At 41.7% G+C, this 21,614-nt stretch overlaps 1 protein-coding gene across 3 annotated transcripts in view; it reads right to left on the bottom strand.

Moving 5' to 3' along the window:
* The window catches only part of marchf8 (membrane-associated ring finger (C3HC4) 8), a 61,037-nt gene that overhangs the window by 28,462 nt on the left and 10,961 nt on the right, over nucleotides 1–21,614 (bottom strand). For all 3 annotated transcript variants that reach the window (XM_089012459.1, XM_089012461.1, XM_089012460.1), the window contains exon 2: nucleotides 14,379–14,593. In XM_089012459.1, coding sequence (XP_088868585.1) covers nucleotides 14,379–14,486 — 108 coding nt within the window. In that variant the 5' untranslated portion in view covers nucleotides 14,487–14,593. The remainder of the gene's footprint in view (nucleotides 1–14,378; nucleotides 14,594–21,614) is intronic.

Here is a 21,614-nt window from a genome sequence, read left to right as displayed (position 1 = left end):
CATTGCTTCAGCGTTAGTTTGACCTTGACTTTGGATGAAGAAATGCTTCTGGTGTCACAAAATAGTTCAAGTCCCACTCTGTTCCATAACACTGTTCCGACTTCGATAAAGTTGAATATAAAAGTAATCAGTAAAATAAACACATGCAACAAGCCGGTTGCGATGCAAGTATACCGCCAAACTAAATACCAAACAAAGAGAATGACAGGTGTACATGTATTTCAAACCAACTGCTTTTCAAGTCTGATCGCTTCATGTTAAAACGTTGTGAAAGGTTAGCATCTGTGTTGCATTCGGCAAGCACCAATTCCGCATGCAGACATGTATTCAACCCTCATGTATGTCTCATACCTAAATATACCACTGGACGGAAATTTTGGTTTAATGATTGGTAAAAATAATGTAACCAAGCTAGCAATATAGCGCTATTCCACTAGCTGGCAGAAGATTAAATTGTGGATGCTGTGAGACCTAATAAATGCTGGGAACCACAAATTGTATGCAAAAAGCCCACGGTGTTCCTCTTAGTCACAGATGAAAGAATTAAGTGCCCTACTCTGATGCCAAATCAATCGTCAGGGCAAGTCGGCCTTTAGCGGTGGAATACATTAGAGCCTTGATGAGCAGAATAAGATGGTTATCATGTCTGGCTCAAATGATGGGCCAGGAAAGAAGCTTCGGGAGCCGTCTTATCATTTACTCAAAGCTTTTTTTTCCTGCAAGAGGCAAAAAAAGGTATTTCAGACAGGTTATATTCGAGCACAGGCTAGAGCGAATATACTGGACTTGATGTGCTCGACACCTTCCTCATCCAGGTGCCACGCAGCAAGAAGGGACCTCACACCACGTCAGCGTCCATCCAGCCATCGCCTGCTAGTTAACAGGTGGCCGACCATAACTGACGACAGACGGGTGGGCCGAGTGTGCAAATCCATTGGATGTGAAAAAAAAAAAACATGCTTCCTCTTGCACCCTCCTTCAAAAGGGCCGATCAGGATTCTCGGCGCACGTGCAGGAAGTCGAGGCTCAGCAGGATCGGGAAGTGCAAGGTTACAAAAGCTTCCCGTCGTGCATTTCAACTCATTTTTTTTTGGGGGGGGGTCATCCTGATTCACCCGACGGGTCAAAATGACCTCAGCTAAAACACAGTTTCGGACGTCGTGTGGTTTAACTAACACCGAAACTCTTTACAGAACCATGTAACGGAAGCAAAAACAAATATATTCTTATCGATTGAGGATTAAACCGTGTGGCGTGCGGGAAAAGTCAAATAAAGTCACAGATGGTTCACTCGCGACTCGAATGTGGTCTGACGAAGAACAGCGAGTGGTGCCAAACTCATTTTTGTACGTAGGCCACGTTTGAAGTTACAGTTTCCCTCAGCCTCTTGCCATTATGACTGTGATGGTGTAAATGTTTGATCACCTCCTTATATTACATATACAGTGCACAACAAATTGGTGGATTGCTAGTTCTGAAATCAGAAGTCAAGAAAAATGGTTAGCTCTGCCATTGTTCACATTAATGTCATAAACTCATCACGGCATGATGGATGTTATGAGGGATTACATGCCAATTCTAAATCTAGGTTCAGACTTTAGCAAGCATTATGGAAACAATTGACATGCTTGATTGCTCATGTGGACCAAAAAAAAAAAGATATGGCGGGCCATATCTGGCCCCCAGGCCTTAAGTCTGGCACCAGTGAGTTAAGGGTATCAAACTACCGATTGATTGGTCGCGTGGAAAAACGGTCAAAGTCATACCGCACTTTGCCAGGAAGGCCCAGCTGACGGGTACACGCGAAGGCAATTGGGTTTTATTTTTCATTTTTTGTCTCTCCCCAACCAAATATGTTTTCTAAGTTTTTCCGATAAGATTTAACTTTCGGTTCAATATGGGCATAGATTTGACCAAATTGGATTGGATTTGCCTTTATTAGTGTCGCAGTGGAGACATTTACATTTCACAGCAGCAAAGTGATGAAAGATGGGGTCCAAAAAGAGGCTAGGGGGGATTAGGGGGTGGGGTCCGGGTAAGTTATTCTGAATTCATTTGACTCCGTGGACAATGACAGAATTGTCACATAATAAAGGAAGTGCCCAAACTGACAAACACGGAAGGCTAAACAATGAAACAAAATACTGTCTACAATATCTAGTGTCTTTTTTTCTTTTTTATTATGTGTGTGGGGGTTAAAATGTCTGGTTGTTGCAATGTGTGGTTTTTACATCAACGAATATCCAAAAGCGCCTGTTCCCTTTTTTTTTTTGCACATGTGATTGATTATGCGAGATTGTTTGCTTTAAATGGCTGTGGCGACCCCTTGAAGGGAAAAGCCGAAAGGAAAAGAAGTTTGCCTCAAATGACTTTAGGAAATGTGATTTTTTTTTTTAAATGGGTGTTGCTGTGTGACGATTTAGCCACAGCAGACCACGCGCACAACACAACCAAGTGTTAAACGCCCGATTTAGTCCTTTATGTCTCAGAGACTCGTCACAGATAAAACAAAACAAAATTCTTGTCACAGCGGAAAAATCCTTCTGTGTGCCTCATGGTCACGCAGATAAGACAGAAAACAAGTTGGCAGCGGATAAACAGCCAAGTAGGGCACTCCGTTTAGCCGAAATTGCTTCAAGGCACCATTAATCATAATAATTTTACAAAAGCCAACTTTACAAAATAATAATATGGCTAGGCCTTCAGTAGTGCTACGTCTGAATCAATCCAGACTGAAAAAAGTGTGGTGTCATTTACTACAAGTCCACTACAGGGTACCAATTAGCCAGGAAATAACTGACCGACCTTTCTTAATGACGTCCATTTTTTTCGTGAAAAGTCCGTCTTGAAAATGGCTTTAACAGTAAATATCCAACCAAATCCAATTCTTCTCCTCCTTCAGTATTTGTGGGTTGACAAAACTGCTGATAAATCAACATAAATTTGTGCAGCTCGCGACTAATACAGTGTGCTCGCTCTAGCCAGTATGCTATTGTCACTTGCGACGAGTGATAAGAGCAGTTTTTGCAAACTATGATTGACTCGTGACGAACGAGCCAATCTTTGCCAACTTGAAATCTGATTGGTAAAAGCAACAATTTGATGCGACCAGGCCCGCAAAAAAGATTGTGATGGCGAACAGCTAGATTTCTGACCCTGGTAACAAATGATGGCTGAAATGTGATTGGTTAAATGCTTAAATATGAAAACACACATATGGAAGTAGCACAACAGGGGAAATAATGAAAGGAAGCTGTATGACAATTATTTAATAAGAATTCTTGGACAAATATAATTCACATCAGTCTGTAATATAGATACTTTTAGGCCAGCAGAGAAGGCTTTGCAGGCCTTGACGGTCGCCCACTGCTAAAATATCAGCGAGGTTGCCTCTTGATGAGGATATGCTAGTCAGGGCACTGTAAAATAAACGCAACTCTTATTGTGGAGATACACAGCATCTGCACCCCCACGATTGTCAAAAGGTAACAAGACTGCACTTTTCAGTGCTTGACCTCAATTCAAAACGAGGCTGAACCTCCCGCGCAGACAACTTGGCCCTCTTAACTGAATGAAAATGTCTCCAATGCGGGCTCTTGGGTGTTTGACCTCATCTAGACGTGCGAGGTCAAGATGCCGGCTTTGGGTACTGATGCAGATACAGTGGGGCCTTGGCTTACGAACTTATTTGGTTCCCAGACAGAGTGTGTAAGGCGAAAATTGTGCATCCCAAAAAATAATTTCCCATAGGAAACCATTAAAATGAGAATAATCCGTTCGCAGGTCTCCATAAAATATAATTTAACTAAATAAGCCTTCAAACTACACACAACATACCTTATTCTATGTACAATAAATGTGCTATTGTATTGTAATGAAAGAAATACACAGCACTGTATAATAAAATCATTTTATTTACATGTGTGATGGTCGTTGATGGGTCTTAATTGACACCTGTTGCTTTCTGACTTGTAAGGTCTTAGCAAACTGAGGCATCACATCATCATTCATCATGTTGATGATTCTCATAGCCACAGTCTTTTCTGGATGGAACTGTTCAATAAGAGATGCACTTGATGCTGCAGCCATCTCCTCCTCCTCACCCTCAGATGACAACTCCTGAATAGCTTGCTTCTGCTTGTCCTCTTGAAGGCAAATCAAATCCTCTGTGTTGAGGACCTCATTATGGTCAGCAAAAAGCTCCTCAATGTCATCTGCATCCACTTCGAGTCCCATGTTCTGTCCAATGGAAACAATGTCGTCCAAAACAACCGTCATGAGGATCAAATCCTTCAAAGTCCCTCTCAAGGATGCATGCGGGCCACAAATTCTTCCATGCTGCTTTCAAGGATCGAAGGGTAACATCATGACAAGCCTTTAGTCACGTGAAAGCATCGAGTAAATAAAGCCTTTGTGTAAAGCCTGTGGTGGAGTCTTTTTCGGTCCCATAACAGCAAAAGTATCTGTAAAAAAACTCATTGGAGGCGATCGACAAACTCTCCCTATTACCATTCTTCAGTGTCACCTTGCTCTCCTCATCCACCTCTCCCTCTCCCTCCCTATATTCTTTCAAGGACTACCCCAGCGCTAGATCTGTTTGAGTGATCGTGACATATGAGGACGGTGATTCAAAAGCCCACCCAAAAATTGTCATAAGTCAAAACAAGTGTCTGCTACAGGCTTTCATACAAATATTTCACGGATCAAGAGGGGGTTTGTCATAAGGTTCTAAAAGGGTGTCAGTAATAGTTATGCATTTCATAGCCATCCTTTTGAGAAGAGGATCAAGAAGTCAAACCTCGCGCTTACAAGCTAAAATCCTTTTCAATTGCCATTGCGAGGTGGTTGCGGCCTTGGGATTGGATTGATATTCTTCAGATATACGACGTGGAAGAAGATTTCCAGGTCTGCCGTTATAGAAATCTACCACTCCCGCTGTTTCTCGTCCTTTTAATTCATGTTAAGTGCTTTGTTACAGCTTCAACTGTTGTTAAAGTGCTGTATAAATCAATGCGTATTGTATTGTATTGTACATTTGTAAACGAAAGGTTCTTTCCTGTCGGCTTTTCCCCTCAGGGGTCGCCACAGCGAATCAATGTCCTCCATCTAACCCGGTTTTGTGCATCCTCTTCTCTCACACCAGCTACCTTCATGTCCTCTTTGACCACATCCATAAACCTCCTCTTCGGTCTTCCTCTCGGTCTCCTGCCTGGCAGTTCAAGGCTCAGCATGTATTGTACTGTCAAAAGGTTACTATTTGGAGTTAAACTTCAAATAATTCACCATTAATCCATTGCACTCCATTCCATGAATAGATGTTGAAATTCGGTAGATAATGATAATGGGAAAAAACAGGTTTTTGGGTTGTTTACTTTCTACAAAGGAGCTACAAAATCACCGAAGTGACTTTGCCATTAAAGTTCTCTACACTCCTGATTCATACAACACTCACAAAAAAGGAAAATGTGGCTGATAAGAGCATCAAATAGCAGCTCGGGAGAAATTCCAGCGTTCAAGACATCTAAAGACATCCCCTCCATCCCCAAATGCATTTCAGGCCTCGGCTTGGCACCATTACCGAAGCAAAAACGAGCGCTTCTGAGGGCCGAAGCACTAAATGAATGACAAGCAATCGCTTAAATGGAAAAGACACACAGGAGAAGATGCTGCGAACTCCTTGATGGATGGTTGCCATAGTGATGGCAACAACATTAGTTCACCCTGTGCCCCCACTGATTCGGTTCACACATAGCCCCGCTAACATATGAGGGAGAGAGAGCGGCTGCCCTGAGAGAGATATAAAGAGGCGGCAAAAATATGCACGCAAAAAATAAATAAAATATATAGTACTTATTTTGTAAAGCTAGATCGTCGTCCCTGCAGGCGGAGTGACCCCGACGGGAGATAAAAGAGCAGCAATCAGCATTTGTCGAGGCTGTCACGGGTTCAAACAGATGCATCAGTCAACGTGATGGATTCACCTTGGTCTCGGCTAAAAAATAATAATAATAAAAAAGTTCGCATTCTGATTTAGTTGCAAGGCTGCGGCATATGATTTGGTATACACTGAACTTCTGTTTATCATATTAACATGATCCAAAGTCACTGAAATTGAGCTATGACACAGAATTTAAAATCTGATTTTTTTTTAATGTAAAGTTTTATCTTTCTCGCATGCTTTAATCACACATAAACTTATTAACAGTCCATTTTTAAGGTATTTTTCTTTTTTATGTGCCTCTGGTGTAGGACCACATCGCCACAACATGCGAGGAAGCACTGAAGAATATGGAAAAATCCATAGCAGAATTAAGAGCAAGAAAAAGAGCTCTAAGGATCCTCCAGTGGGTTAATCATCTATGCTAGTTACCGTTAGCTTATCGCACGACGTTAGCATCAAGCTAACAGACAGCCAGTTACATTTTTTTGCTGTTGAAATACACAATAACAACAACGACTAATTTCGTTTGTCTGGTCTGGGAGTTTTACAGTACACTTCAACTTGGTGTGGCAAACATTTTGAGGCAAGCATGCTTGACGACTAATTCGCAGAATTATGTGATCCAGTGGCGGAATGAGAACAGGCAGCAAGTCATATTTTTTAAAAGCACATGTGAATAAATTCAGATTCTTTTAAAAGCCTATCTAGACTATCTTGCGGATGGAACAGCTGCCATGCTTCACCCTCGAAATTAAACCTTCGACACACTTTTTTTGTCTTTTCGTTTTTCCTTTTTAATCAGATGTTTTTCTTTGAGCGAAGGAGAACTGATTTGGAAAAATAAAAATAAAAAATCCATTGAGGCAATTGTCACACCAGCATGGACCTGATTACGCTGACCTGAAACAGCCTCCAATCTTATAAGATGTGCTGCTTGCTGTTTGCCATGGCGCTGGCAGCCAATCTGATGGCAGCAAGGCATTTAACTGTTTGAAAATTACGGCCTTCAGGGTCAAGTTGAAATGTTACTCACACATGGCCATTCGTAGACTCGAATGATGCACTCAAGAAAACACAAATTCTCTAGTGGACGATTCACATCAAATAAGAAACAGTAACAATTTCATATCCATTTGGCCAAAAGCGACCATAATAGAAGCAGAATGTATATTTTAATGTAAACCGTACCCTTGTAGTTTCTTTTTCCGTTTAATTCACACGGTGGGTAGAATATTTCAGTCAAACTAAATATAAAACAAAACAACATTTTTTTCAGCAACCACATAGTTTAGCTACCTCCGGTACAACAATGCAAAACACCACAGACGTAGAGGCTATTTGAACCAACAGAGGTGGAACATGTAGTCAATTTAGATCATAATTAGGAGTATAACAAAACAAAAAAGAAAAAAAAAACATTTGAATCAGAAATCCAGTTTAGAACTTAACCAAAAATAAAACCAAAGGAGGCACAAGTTGTCTAATTTCGGTACATTTTCATTCTATGTTTTTTTTTAATTTCCATTTATTTAAAGATCTGAGGCTAGCAAGTTGACGAAATCAAACAACAATCCACAAAATTAGGTAGTTAGTTTCATTGCATTAGCATTGAAAGCCAAAATGTTAAACATACACATGAAGAAACACACACACGCACTATGGGGCTGAAGGTTAAGCACAATCAAAATAAAACACAAATCCTGCATACGTGTAAGGAAAAATTGGCCGAGCCAGATTCATGAAATTAAGCTTGCTCTCCAAGTGTTTTGCTGGCAAAACACGTTCTTTCCTATTATCTGTTTTGTTTCATACCTGGCAGCCCAGGTAAAAGAGTGACAAATTTAAGACACTGAGCCAGTGTCGCAAACCCTCAAAAGGCTCCCCCGACCATGCACGCACTCCATCTGTTACTTCAGCAGTAATTTCAGATTCCCGCATGGTGCATGCTTGCCTTCTTACGAGTGCAAAACGCCATCTGCGGGTGTTTTTCATACGCCCGTCCGCTAAAGCGATGGCTCTTGTCGCTGAGGGCTGTTTACCTTTTGGTTCCACAGACTCCCGTGATGCGGACTATATTAGGTTGTGTAAAGAAGAGAACGCATTAGTATCAGGGAACGTGTTCTGCTGCAGGGTAAGAAGATGCAAGTGCTATTTGGCTGCTGCGGTGAATCCGATGACTCGTTGTGCTAAGACACCTGTAATGTCAGATATTGTAAATAGCCTCTGGATAGTTGGGATTTCTTAATTTCATATAAATGATGTCATTTTATATATATAGTATAACAAACGATCACTGCCTCCACCCACAAAAACAATTCTACTAATTATATGTACTGTATTTTACGGTGTATAAGGCGCACCGGAGTATAAAGCGCACCCCCAATGAATGGTGCAATTTCAAACTTTTTACATATACATAAGGCGCACTGGACTAGAAGGTGCCATAGTAGAGGCTGGGGTTACGCATAATAGTAATAATAATAATAATAATAATATAATAATAATAATAATAATAACACAGTAAAGTCTCGTTATATCGATATCGGATATATCGATAGTCCCGGTTATATCGATGCTATTTCTATGCACGCACGGAGAAAATTACATGCAAACAGGGTCGGATATATCGATAGTCTCCCTTGAATATCGATATAACGAGACTTTACTGTAATAATAATAATAATAATAATACATTTGATTCCTAAGCACCTTTCAAAACGGCAGTACCAGGATGTTTTTCTGTGGGTGAGCGGCGGCAGCCACACGCGCCAGCGTTCACTATTCCCCGAAGTAACTCAAATCGATAGAAAGCGAGCTAGCTAGCTAATAGCTACTTTACAGCCACAGGGTAATTTTTTGTGGATTAGCAGCGGCAGCCACAGGCGCCAGCGTTCACTCAATCCGGGAGTATCTCAAATAGATAGAAAGCGAGCTAACTAGCTATTAGGTAGCTAGCAAGCTAGATAGCTGTCTAGCTAATAGATAGCTACATTACTTCTACAGGGGGAAATGGAGTCACTGGCTGCTGACAGAAGTTGCCAGACCTATTGTAGCTCAATATTACTCCCTATATAAGGCACACCTGCGTATAAGGCACGTGGGTCATCTTTTGAAGAAAATCAAGGCTTTTGGGTGCGTCTTATATCCTGAAAATATGGTAAATGTGGGTAAAATTATTTGATCGGGATATGAGAACCCGATGCTAGAACGTCATAAGGTTGCATTCAGCCTTAATAAAGACCTTCGGGAGGATTGGGGGGCAGAGACACCTTATCACAAGGGTATTAAACTAATTTTTTACCATAGTCCATATTGTAGTTACGGCAGTTATGAATTTGGGGAAGCTATTAGAATGTTTAATTCCCTTCACCTATTACATATAGAACGCACAACAAATGAATTAATAACTAATTTTCAAATCTGAAGTTAAAAATAACGACTGTGATTGTCACGTTGGTGGACCAACAGGTGGCACTGTCGGGCCCCGCCTCCAGCTACATAGGTGTTGGTCGTTTTAATCACTGGCAGTTAAAAAAGACTCACGGCATGACCATTCACGGTCAGGTAATTGTTTGTTTCACCCTGTCAGGTTTGTTTCATCTTGTCATGTTCAACCCCTGGTTTTGTTTTCTACTTTAGACATTTTTGTTTTGAGGACTGTTGTTAGAGATTTTGTTCCAGATGACTTGCAATAATAATAATAATAATAATAATACATTTAATTTCTAAGCGCCTTTCAAAACTCTCAAGGACACTTTACAGTCACAGGATTTTTTTGTGCGGGTGAGCAGCGGCAGCCATTCGCGCCAGCGTTCACTCTACTCGAAAGTAACACAGCAGCAAAATTATGAAAGGAAGAGGAAAGAAAGAAGTAGAAAAACAAAATACAGGAGCTGTTGATAACACTACTAATAATAAAAGTAATAAAGTAATAGTGAATATTGATTTATCATACACAATTTGGTTGGGAGTACAATACAATTTGTCAAATACACCCTGCTCCTCCACCTGCCTGCTTTTTTGGGGGGTCCACCACCACCTTGCAAATCGTGACAGTTATTGTTGTTTACACAAGACAATTTGAAATGTTGGTTGGGAATTTAGCAAGCATTATGGAATTTCACAAGCTTTATTTTCGCAGGCTGAATGATGTGGCGGGCCAGATCTGGCTCCCGGGCCTTTACTTTGACACATGTGCCTTATGTTATCAGCTTACGGATTATCATTATTGGTCAGACTGATTAACATTTTATTTCAAATAATCATTACCTTGGAATGCTCATCAAACACCTACACAGTGAACATGCTAACCGGGAAAGGGTGAAAATTCTGTTTTTGTCCACATTTATCCTTTTTGGGGGACAGCGGTTGCTACCGTGGAACAGCTTGTCAGGATGACAGGGTGCATAAAAGGGTTAATTAGCGGTCTTCAACCTCGGGTGAATTTCAACTTGGCCACTTAGCTGCCTGAGAGGCGTCCGACTTGCGCGGAGATGGACCGACAACAAGATGCCAGCTGACGCCACCTGTTCGTGTCAGCCGGCGGCAGTCTTGGCAGAAAAAAACGACGGCAAAGACCGTCTGTGTTGGATCTGAACGCTCAGTAACGCGCTGCATGGAAAAGGAACTCGACTGAAATAAACACTGGCGGAAAAAAAAGAAAAATGGTTGTGGTTTATTCCTTTTTTAAATAGTCAAAGTTAGACAGATCTTACAATGTGCTTTTTGGTTCACCTTGACGAACACCACATGACAATAACGACCAAAGTAGAAGATGATGGCGCTGGATGACGAGATTATGAAAAAAAACTCCAGCAAAAGGGAGCAAAACGGAAAGCTCCACGACGACCGTTTCTTCTTGCAATTTCCTGGTGTGCACAATGCTCATGTGAACTCTCCAAAGTTTGGTTACAAGCTGCACGGCAAAACTCAGCTGCCAAAAAAAAAACATTGTCTGGATAACAAACTTTCAGCCTGACCGCCACCCTCTTGCACTAGCTTCAGAACACTCGCAATCCTTCCAAACTGCAAAGCAGCCCTTTATCAAAACCGTTCAAAAACATTCATCAAGAGGAAAGACTGTGCTGAGCGGTTGCGTCTTTTCGACAACACGAATACGACAGCACTGTATTTGATACGGGAGGAATGTCAGTGCCATTGGACTGTCATTGCTGGACAGCTCTAGGACGATTGTGCTTTTTTGCGCCTGTTAGAGGCACCTTTTTTACAGCCCCGCTTTGTTAGGCGGAAAGGTCAGTGCTTTTGGACAGTCTGCGGCTGGATGGATGCATGGCTTGAGGAGCCCGCGATGAGAAGAAACAAGCCTGAGTGCAGAGCCCCGAAGCGCATGTGCAACTGTCGCGGCTTGGAATTGAAGCGCATTTACCTAGGATAGGAGATGTGAGACAATCTCTTTTCATCAATGGATGCTACAGCTTCATGTTTGCTTTCAACATTTAGCTTGTAGCAGACGTGCACATTTCACCATGACGTCCCTGATCCACTAGTGAAAAGGGCGGTTTGATCCTCTCCTCTATCATCTAGAACTGATTCATACAACAAAGATGGTGCAGAAAAATGCTTAAGATTGAAGACTGTGTCTTTTGTGTTGTGTCACATTATTTGTCATTTAGTTTTTTATGGTTTTGACTTCAAGATGGCGACGCCTTTACAGCAGCTCCTGTATTTTGTTTTTCTACTTCTTTCTTTCCTTTCATCTTCCTTTCATAACTGTGCTGCTGTGAAATGTAAATGTATCCACTGCTAGACTAATAAAGGCCAATCCAATCCAATTTTTAGAGACCAAGAAAAAGAACAAGACCAAAGATGAGCAAAATATTTTGACAAATGAAACAGAAAGAACGTAGACCACTCCAAAAGTTTTCATCTGAATGAAGCCTGCCAAATTCGAAACACATACATGTAGTGGGGTTGTGTTGTCAAGTGAACTCAGATGGGTGCATGCTGTGTGACTCGAGTGTCGACCCGCAAATGTACACAAACACACCCACACAAACTGTACAAATAATTGTACGAATAAATAAATAAATAGAACCCAAGAACACCAAACAAAATTGCACATTACACAAATACACACATTCATATCTGACTGGATGATATGATCAACAATGACTTCTCAGCTATGCCCGTTGTGTATTCATAGCTGTTGCGCTCAAAACTGCATGCAACGGAGAGTATCAGTCGGGTGATTTTCAAGTTCTGAACTGTCTGTTTTAATAGCAAAGCGGTGAAGACCGCCTGACTCAAGCGAAAACATGACTAAGAAGAATTTGCAAGTCACATCAACTCAGCAGTCTTTCAAACTAAAAATTAAACATCAAATGCGGATTGCGGGATTGAAATATGAAAACGCAGATGCCAGCGCTGCTTCAAGTGTGAATATGTAGGAGGTTTGGAGTAGTGTGGGGAGAAAAAAGCTTAGCGGGTGTAGGGGGTGTAGAACACCATATGCGGCATGAGAGAGGTCTCTTAAGAACACCTGTGCCTGCCTTCTTGTTTCACACATATTGCCTTAGCACCTCGCCTTGTTTCTACGCTTAAAAATAGAAAGACCAACTCTTGAGAAAGCACTCGTGGAGCCCGATTGCCAGAGGAGACCCCATGGGCTCGAGAAATGGGGCGGAGCTACGAGGTGAGCTGAGGCTTGAACATTCTATAGTCTTTGGAGTGAAATCATGATCCCACACAAGGTCACCAAGTAGATGCGGCATGCTACTTGTGGATAGTTCACACAAACCAATCAGTTCTGAATTGGTAAAAAAAAAATTGAGGCACCAGCCGGCTGAGCCTCACCGTGGATTGTGCAATAACTATGCTAACTGCGCAGGCTTGCTCTGCAGTGAGACCACATTGCTGTCCCTCGCTATTAAAGTGTTCAAAAGCTTTTAGTATACGAAGTAAATGTCGACACTTTAGCTGGTTTATATAATGTACAGTCACTGTACATGATAAACACTGTACTACAGTGTTTATTTTATTTTGATCAAAACTATGTGCATAGGTGAGGCACACAGTCCTCCTGCCTCGTGACAGGGGGCGCTGGTGATTAGAGATTCTTCTTGCGACTCCTCGGCTGCAGAATAATAGAATTAGTGACAGCAAGCTACAGTAAACAGTAAGGAAGTTAAGTGCAACCATCCAGTCATTTTTTTCGTGTTGCTTGGCCTTATTTTCAGAATGGTGGATTACATATCTAAATTGAAAGAATTTTCTAAACTGGACTTTCAATCGAAGCAGGAGATAATAAAGGAAGACCAACACCGGACTGTATAGCTCACAAACGGTGAGGGATGAATGTGTATCTCCTGGACAGCTTCTCAGCGTTTTGGCCAAGAAGGATCTCATTGAAACTATTCCTGAAGCGACAAAGTTGCTCCAGCTCGTGCTCACTGTTCTAGCTACTACAGCATCAGTAGGAGCGGTCATTCTCAGCACTGAAAAGACTGAAAACATACAGTCGGAACAGGACTGATCAAGGACGACTTTCATCACTGGCAGTGATCTCCTTTGAGACAGAGAGACGTGGACTTCATTTATAAGTAAAGGTAACACGATAATAACGTTATTTTAATTCTTTTTTTTTTCTATGCTACAGTTTGTATACAGTATTTAAAGAATGCTGACATGACATTTTAAACAAAATACGTTAACTGTTGCCAATCAAATGGTGACTAAGCTACTCTGTGGAGTTCATATGTTTGTAAATCTGACTGTGATGACGTCAGTGCCTCACCAGCCATGAACCTCACCGCACGTCACTGGTCAAACTGTAGCCAAAATGAGCATCGTGTGGCCACATACAAGTTTGCAACAAAACATGAAAAGAGCATCATGAAACAATTTTGACCAAAAGTCTTGAAAGTTGCCATAAATATTCCATTAAATATTTCCATTTCCATTAAATATATGCCGTTTTGCATTCTGTGTCAACATTAAGCTATCTGCTAGACATTTTGGTGTTTTGAAAGATGTTTACCTCTCTGTTGCTCTGCTTTAAATTTGCAGTGGTGTCCAGGTTTCCGCGAATCGAAATATCCATGCTAATTTCTTTCAGCGATGTTAAGCATCTCGTGTTTGCAGTCAACTTGCACACGTGACAAAATGATATCGTTGATTTGTCTTTTGGTTTTGTCGGTCAGTTTCAGAGTAAACTTTAACTGGGATTGACAAATACTGCACTTAAAGCAAGCACGCTGAGCTTCTAAATTTGCATCAGTATTCATTTCCTCTGACTGACGTTTCTCGGTTAGTGGGAGTGAGAAGCTTCATCAAAAAAAAAACATTTAAAAAGTGTGGTTTTAATCATTTTGTCTCGCGGTATGTTTAAAAATTCCAAATATTCCAATGATTTATACATATGTTTGGCACATTTTCACACAGCGTTAACAGCCGCAGCTTCTCCAGAGCCCTCATCTACCTGTTTGTCTTTGTCCTTCGCTTTGATGGTTCCGCCGCCACCGCCCGACAGCCGTGACGAAGTGACATCGCGGGGGATGACAGAAATTTGGTGCAGTGGCATGTTCATCCCAGCCACCAAAGGCCCCGGGAAGGGACGAAGGGGACACTCAAACACTCGCTTCCTCTCTCAACGCCGGATCAACGGGCATGATGATGGTTTGCGGCTGCAACGCCCTGCGGAGGACCACAAAAAAATTACAAAATTGGAGCGTAAACGTATTAAATGCACATTAACATTGTTTCCGTTAAGCCTAGCAGTTTTTCGAAAAACAAATCACAATTTTCCACAATAGCCTATCATGTGTTTGAAATTTAACATCCGAAACAGAAATCATCATTTACAAGGTTTTGGACACAGAATGGATGTTGGGGTGGACAAATTCAGATCCCAGTTGAAAACACTTTGGTTGTTGAGCATGTCTTACACGCACGCTTTCAACATTTAGCTTGTAGTAGACGTACAAATTCAACCATGACTTCCCTGATCCACTGCTGACATGGATGCTTTGATCCTCTCCTCTTTCAACTAGAACTGCTTCATGTCATCACAAAGAGGGTACAGCAAGTCCTGAAGAATGAATGACTCTGTGTCTTTGTGTTGGATTGGATTGGATTGGATTTGCCTTTAATAGTCTCGCAGTGGAGAAATTTACATTTCACAGCAGCAAAGTTATGAAAGAAATGAAAGTAGAAAAGCAAAACACATATGACAGTGTTGTCATATTTGTTATTTTTGTTTTTTTTTTTGTTTTCCCCAAGATGGCGGCGCGTGAACATGCAGCGGCTCCCCTCTCCCGGCAAATTGGCGTTTTCATATTTATTATGTTAAAGTAATTAGTAATAAGTGCCTTGCATGCTGGGTCCGAGAGGACAGTAATTTCATCTGTGCTGTATGTCATGCATATTAGCAGATTTGACAATAAAGCTGACTTTGACATGCAACCCCCCCCCCCCCCACACACACACACACATACATACACACACGGACTAATGACAAAACACATTTAGTTTTAGTTTGAAAAGGAGATAACATCAACAGCAGACCAAACTGAACAAAGTTTGTTCAGATAACAACAATCATGGTTTTATATTCATCGGTTGTCAAACCGAAAGACCATTTGTGGTTAGTAGTTCAACAGTAGCCAATCAAGAACAGGAGAAGCCACACAATGCAAAAAAAAAAAACAATCAAAAACATTTGGGATGACAAATGACAAAAAAAGAATTTGGATTGAGAGACACTGACCTAAAATGGACCCAGGAGGAGTTCTGGCCACAACTTGGCGCACTCAAAAGAGGCTTCACGTCTGACAATCAAACAGATGGGCTTTTTTTCAAATGCAAAAGCCCACTCAACAGAATTGATCAATTTACCAAAACCCAGCGCCACAAATCAAAATTAAAAGCCAACAACTTACCTTTGGCTGACCACCCACCTCCCCTTTTGTGTTAAATTTCACAGTGGTGTCAACATCATGAGTGTGTGGTGAGTGTGTCGACCTCACAGTGAAGTTACCAGGTTTGATTCCAGTTACGGCACAGGTGTCAAAGTCAACGCCCGGGGGCCAAATCTGGCCCGCCACATCATTATATTCGGCCCACGAAAGCAAATCGTGCATGTCAAGTGCCACGATGCTTGCTAAAGTCTGAACCAAAATTTCAAATTGCCCCATGTAAACACAATAACAGTCATTATTTTTTACCTCAGATTTCCAAAATAGTTATTCATTAATTTGTCTGTATTGAATATGTGGAGCAGATTAAACATTCAAATGGTTTCTCCAAATTCATAACGGCCCTCGAGAGGAAGCCGTAACTACAATGTGGCCCGCGGCAAAGAATTAGCTTGACACCCGTGTTTTACATAATCAGCGATCTGGAGTCTGCTGCAGCTAACAGGCCATTCTGGCGTTCCTTATGCCACGAAGGGGTGACACAACTTGAAGACAATCGCACCCAGAGGAGGATCATGCGGCACCAGCAAAGACACCTTTGTGCTGCTCCAGTACCGCTCCAGCAGCCCGGTCCGGGCCTCACATGTCCTGAATGTGGCAGGATTTGTGGCTCCAGAATCGGGCTTCATAGTCACCTACAGTGGCATCGCCGCCAGCGACAATAACCACTGTCCAATACCCCACAAGAATGGAAGCTATGTCATCTTCGACTTCGATGGACTGCCAGACATAATAATAATAATAATAATAATAATAATAATACATTTCATTTATAAGCGCCTTTCAAAACTCTCAAGGACACTTTACAGTCATGAACAGGTGGTGTCAGCTGGCGTCTTGTGGTCGGCCCATCTCCGCACAAGTCGGACGCCTCTCAGGCAGTTAAGGGGCCGGGTTGAAATTCACTCAAGGTTGAAGACCGCTAATGAACCCTGTCATCCTGATAAGCTGTTCCACGGTAGCAATCGCTGTCCCCCAAAAAGGATAAATATGGACAAAATGAGAATTGGCACAATTTCCCGGTTAGCATGTTCACTGTGTATGTGTTGGATGAGCATTCCAAGCTAATAATTATTTGGAAAAAAAATATTAATCAGTTTGATTTAATTCACCTTTTCATGCACCATTAATGATAACCCATATGAGGACCCACATGATAAGGCACGTGTTAAAGTCTAGGCCTGGGGGCCAAGTCCGTCCCACCGCATCATTTTATTCAGCCCGCGAAAGCAAATCAAACTTGTGAAATCCATGATGCTTGCTTGAGTCCAAACTAAAATCTCAAATTGTCTCATTATTCAAAACTTCATTTTGAAAACTAGTTATTCATTAATTGGTTGTGCACTGTATATGTAATTTGTGGAGGGGATTAAACATTCTAATGGCTTCCCCAAATTCGTAATGTCCTCCAAGAAGAAACTGTAACTACAATGTGGCCTGCGGCAAAAAATGAGTTTGACACCCTTGACGGCCTTCCCACGTGGAGTTAGCATTTCTCGCAGGTCTTCCCCAGTTTTGAAATCCTTGTCAGGGTCAATTGCATGCCCGCGTTTGGCTCGGCCGCGCTCTGCTATTATCCTTTGACGCCTGTCAGATCAAACCTGAGATCTGTCTACCAGGATGTTTCTCCGTTCCTGAAGCGCACTCATGCGTGTGTCCGCTCATCCCCGTGCTACTGTACTACTACAACACAGACGTCTTCCTAGCAGGTTACAAAAAAGGTGGACAAAATAGGTCATAAAAGCTTGGTGGGGAAAAAAAAAACATATTCCACATCGAGAATCGCAGGAAGAGCAGCGAGCGTCCCGTGGGACTTATTCCCATCGAAATGTGGTTGATGTTAATTGTGACGTGCGGCGTAAAGGTTAAGTAATTAGCGGCGGATTGCTGTGTCTCCTTTGAGTCCGTTCTGATTAGTTTGTGGACTACAGAAGCGGAAAAGATGGTGTGTAAACCTCAATTGGATTAAATAAAGGGTCCGGGTGATCAATTCAGTCTTGAAAAAGATTTACGAACTATAGAAAACTGATCTAACCAAATGGGTATGGCCACAATGAGGCTCAATCCGTATGCCCCCAAAATGGTCAAGCCAGGCAGCATTATCGAGAACATTCAAAAGAGCAAAAAGCCATATCCTTTTCACAAACTCGACAACGCTCGTCGGGAGCTTTCAGATATCTGTGATTGCAGATCTTGACGAAATGCCAGAGAAGAAATTACCCTAATTTCTTGCATTTCCAAATCAACCAGCAAAACATCCTTCTCGATTCTATGCTAATGAGGCCCACTTAGGGTGTGACTTAGTCACGTTTGGGAGGAGACGATCTGGTAGCGGGTGATTTTTTTATGAACTCCGAACCTCTTGAGTCAATTCAGCATCCCAATTACATTTTTTTAAAAGAGAGAACTTGTCCTGTCGCCGTTCAGTTTCATTTTGACACAGCCTACCAAAACAGATACACCACAGTGGCCCCGTGAACGCACTTAAAAGTGGGTCACTGAAAGTTTACCTCCGAGGGATCCATCATTCCCAGCTCGGCACCGATATAGCCGGCATCTAAACATCGTGCCATCGATTTGACATCACATTCTCAATTCGAGCCGTCAATCTGTTTGACAGACTGCATCCAACCTCTTCGCGGTCGAAGATCTAGTAGCACATTTCAACGCGGGTGCCTTTCAGTCACCGTCAGATGCGTTCTTGTGATATTTCCCCATGTTGCCTAGCAACCGACAGACGCTAGGAACAGGTACACCACCAGGACAAGGGCAAAGGTGTTTACAAGGGAGGCAAGAGATGGGGAAGATATTTTATTACAAACTGTACCATGCTAGAAAGCAAGACAACTGATGGCAAGGAGACTCGAGCCATTTCATATTGTTTTGTAATCACAACAAGCAAGTATGCGTGTTCGAGTAAACATATGCCATCCAAACAAAGTGGAAAATCAAGTGTGTTATCGCTGTTTAGTTATTAATATAAGCTCTGACCGACCAGACATCTGCATATAAGGCGCATAAGTGGCACGAAAGAAAGTTCAGAATAAACAGATTGTCAATTCTTTGTATTATTTTTCCAGGGAGAAAAATGTGTGTCAATAGAACGGATGAAGAAGATTGTCACGGTGAAATTGATGCAGCTGCTTTGATGATGAAAGGTTTCCAATTACCGTAACTTTCATGCTGGTTTGGTGGCCCAGTTATGGCTGAGTACACGCTGCTCGCATTTAGTTAGTTGTCTTTCAAAAGACAAAGTTAAGGCAATTTGACCCTTTTTCTTGAATTGATCACCGTGGGCCAAATTGCTGCGTCTTGCTAAGGCCCTTAGTCAACTGGCTAGCTATCGCTCATTATCAGAAAATGGTTATGTGACTTTTTCGGTTTTGCTGCGTCTACAGTAGTCAGTGCAGTACACTACTTGCACATCTTTGATATCTATGATATTGAACACAAAAAAACAATTTTAAGTGCCTTTCTTCCTCTATTAACCAAGTGAACCACTAGAGTGACGTCTCCCCTTTTAGACTTAATTAGAATATTCCAGTTCGAGGATCTGGTCAAGAAAAAAAAGAAAAATGAAAACAAATGTTTTCACTGCGAAGGTCAGTGAACCACAGGTTGCATGTTTTTACTTCTCCAACACATTTTTCATACTTTTTACATAAACAGACCAAAACCTGACTGGGGCATCGCACTGGCTGCACATTGCTAGCGGCACATTTCATTAGAGGCGGCGTGTACACATTTCATTTCAATTCCCCGAGCGCGGTAGCGACGTCGTCGTGGTCGGCGATGATGCTGTGCGCACATCGTAACATTACCCGAATGGGTTGTCGAATTCAAGATGAATTATTCATGACATTTGAGAGGAAGAAAGAAAAAAAATGTACCATCCATTACTGACATGTCATACTCGGGATTATATTAATGTGATACATTGAAATCATACAATTGGCACAACTATGACCTGTAATGGTCTCTCCTAACAAAAAGTGCTATGGTAGCAACATTCCAGAATGAAACACTAAAGTTGTGACTCAAAAACACAAGCAGGTTTTGTTCCCCGGGACAATATTTTAGGCACCTCAACCGAATGTTACGGCCCACCAATTTTAGCTGTGTATTAAATTCCCTTTCAAATCAGTTCACTTCCATTTGAATGGGAATTTGCCGCTCTAGTTCTGATAAAAATCAAATGGGGACGCTCACAGGTTACAACACAGTTCAAGAGAAAATAAGGATTGCAGGAATGTTCTCAAAACAAGTTCAGTGAGCAAATATGGAAAACGTCTTCGGGCTATGTGTTAAAAAAAATGTTGGCAAACCACCGACTGCAGAAAAAAATGCATTGTGTGGAATGGAATGATGTGTTTTTTGGCCTTATGTGCCAAATTGAAATTAGTACAACTTGGAACTCCAACGGCATCACAAAATAGATGACATTAGACTTTGGAGGTTTTGCTTGAGGTCGTGAATGCCCCTGAAAAGGCCAAGATTTAGTGCTACAAGAGTGAATGCTGTGTTTTTTTGTAATGCCACTCAAGGTAAAAAAAGTAAAAAGACAAGTGGCCACTTTGAGTGACAGAGGAAATGAAAAAAGTAATCCACTCAGAATGCAAACACAAAGTGCCTGCCCACACTTGTCACATTAGCAGTAAATACAATAATTACCATTCTGTTTTATTTTTAATTTTTTTGTGGGAGTGGATTATTTTATTGACATTTTATTTACATGGAGTATTTCTCGCTTGAACTCCGGCCTGCTCCATTTCATTTGATCATCAATACACTAATTGTCAGTCAACAGCGCGCAAGGTCGAGGGGAGATGATGCCATGGACGCGGTTGAGTTCGGCGCACTTTGTAAATCCTGCAAGGCACATTTGGGAAAGGGAGCGTGAGATGTTATTCATTTGCCACGTCGGCACGCCGTCAAGTCTTGATTTAGACGTGCGGTCCACCCACCCCCTCAGCAAGCGTATGCAGTCGAATGGAACCGACGGAGACGGACTCTAATTGGGTTGACAAATCGCGGCATGCAGTCCTCTGGCCGGTTTCACAGGGTTTTTTAAAGGACAACCAACATCAGTTTTTTGTTTCCTAACTGAAATCAGAAAAACGTTTTATAGCATCTAAAATACCCAAAACGCGCAATATGATATTTTTATTCAAATGCAAAATACCAATAAACATGACTTAAAGTGTTCAAAATCTGCAAAAAGTTGAGCTGCAAATTGGCCATTTTCAGAAAGTCCCGCCCCCAGTTCGTGACATCATGCCAAGACGTCTTGCATTGCTGGAGAATCAAAACAATGGCTTCAGATTCAGAGAATATGCTTTCTTGTTACACATCCAGTTATGAATATGATTCAAATAGTTCTGAAGAGGAAAGCATACATGTTTGCAATCGATTAAAGAATTTATTCCGTCCCATTTTGAGGCAACATTGGGGGGAAATGTATCACCCAAAAAGAGGCAGAAAATGGCGTCCAAGCTCCTCTGAGGAATTAATCAGCCCGTTTCCACAGGCTGATAAATTCTGACGGCTTTTTGGTGCAACACGAGGTTTTCAGACAAGTACAGCAAAATACATTGACGTGATGGAAGGACTGTGACAATGTGTCTTTTTTTCGGTCAGGGGCGTTCCTTCAGTGATGTCACGTACGGACTCGTCACAAACTCAAAAACAAGACTTCCTGAATATTCATCGTGAGTCTTAAAACGTAAAATATTATATGCGGT

Source organism: Hippocampus bargibanti, linkage group LG13 (assembly GCF_051943395.1).
Source record: "Hippocampus bargibanti isolate YZ-2025 linkage group LG13, ASM5194339v1, whole genome shotgun sequence".
NCBI classification, from domain to species: Eukaryota; Metazoa; Chordata; class Actinopteri; order Syngnathiformes; family Syngnathidae; genus Hippocampus; species Hippocampus bargibanti.
This window is presented reverse-complemented; position numbering and strand designations above follow the sequence as displayed.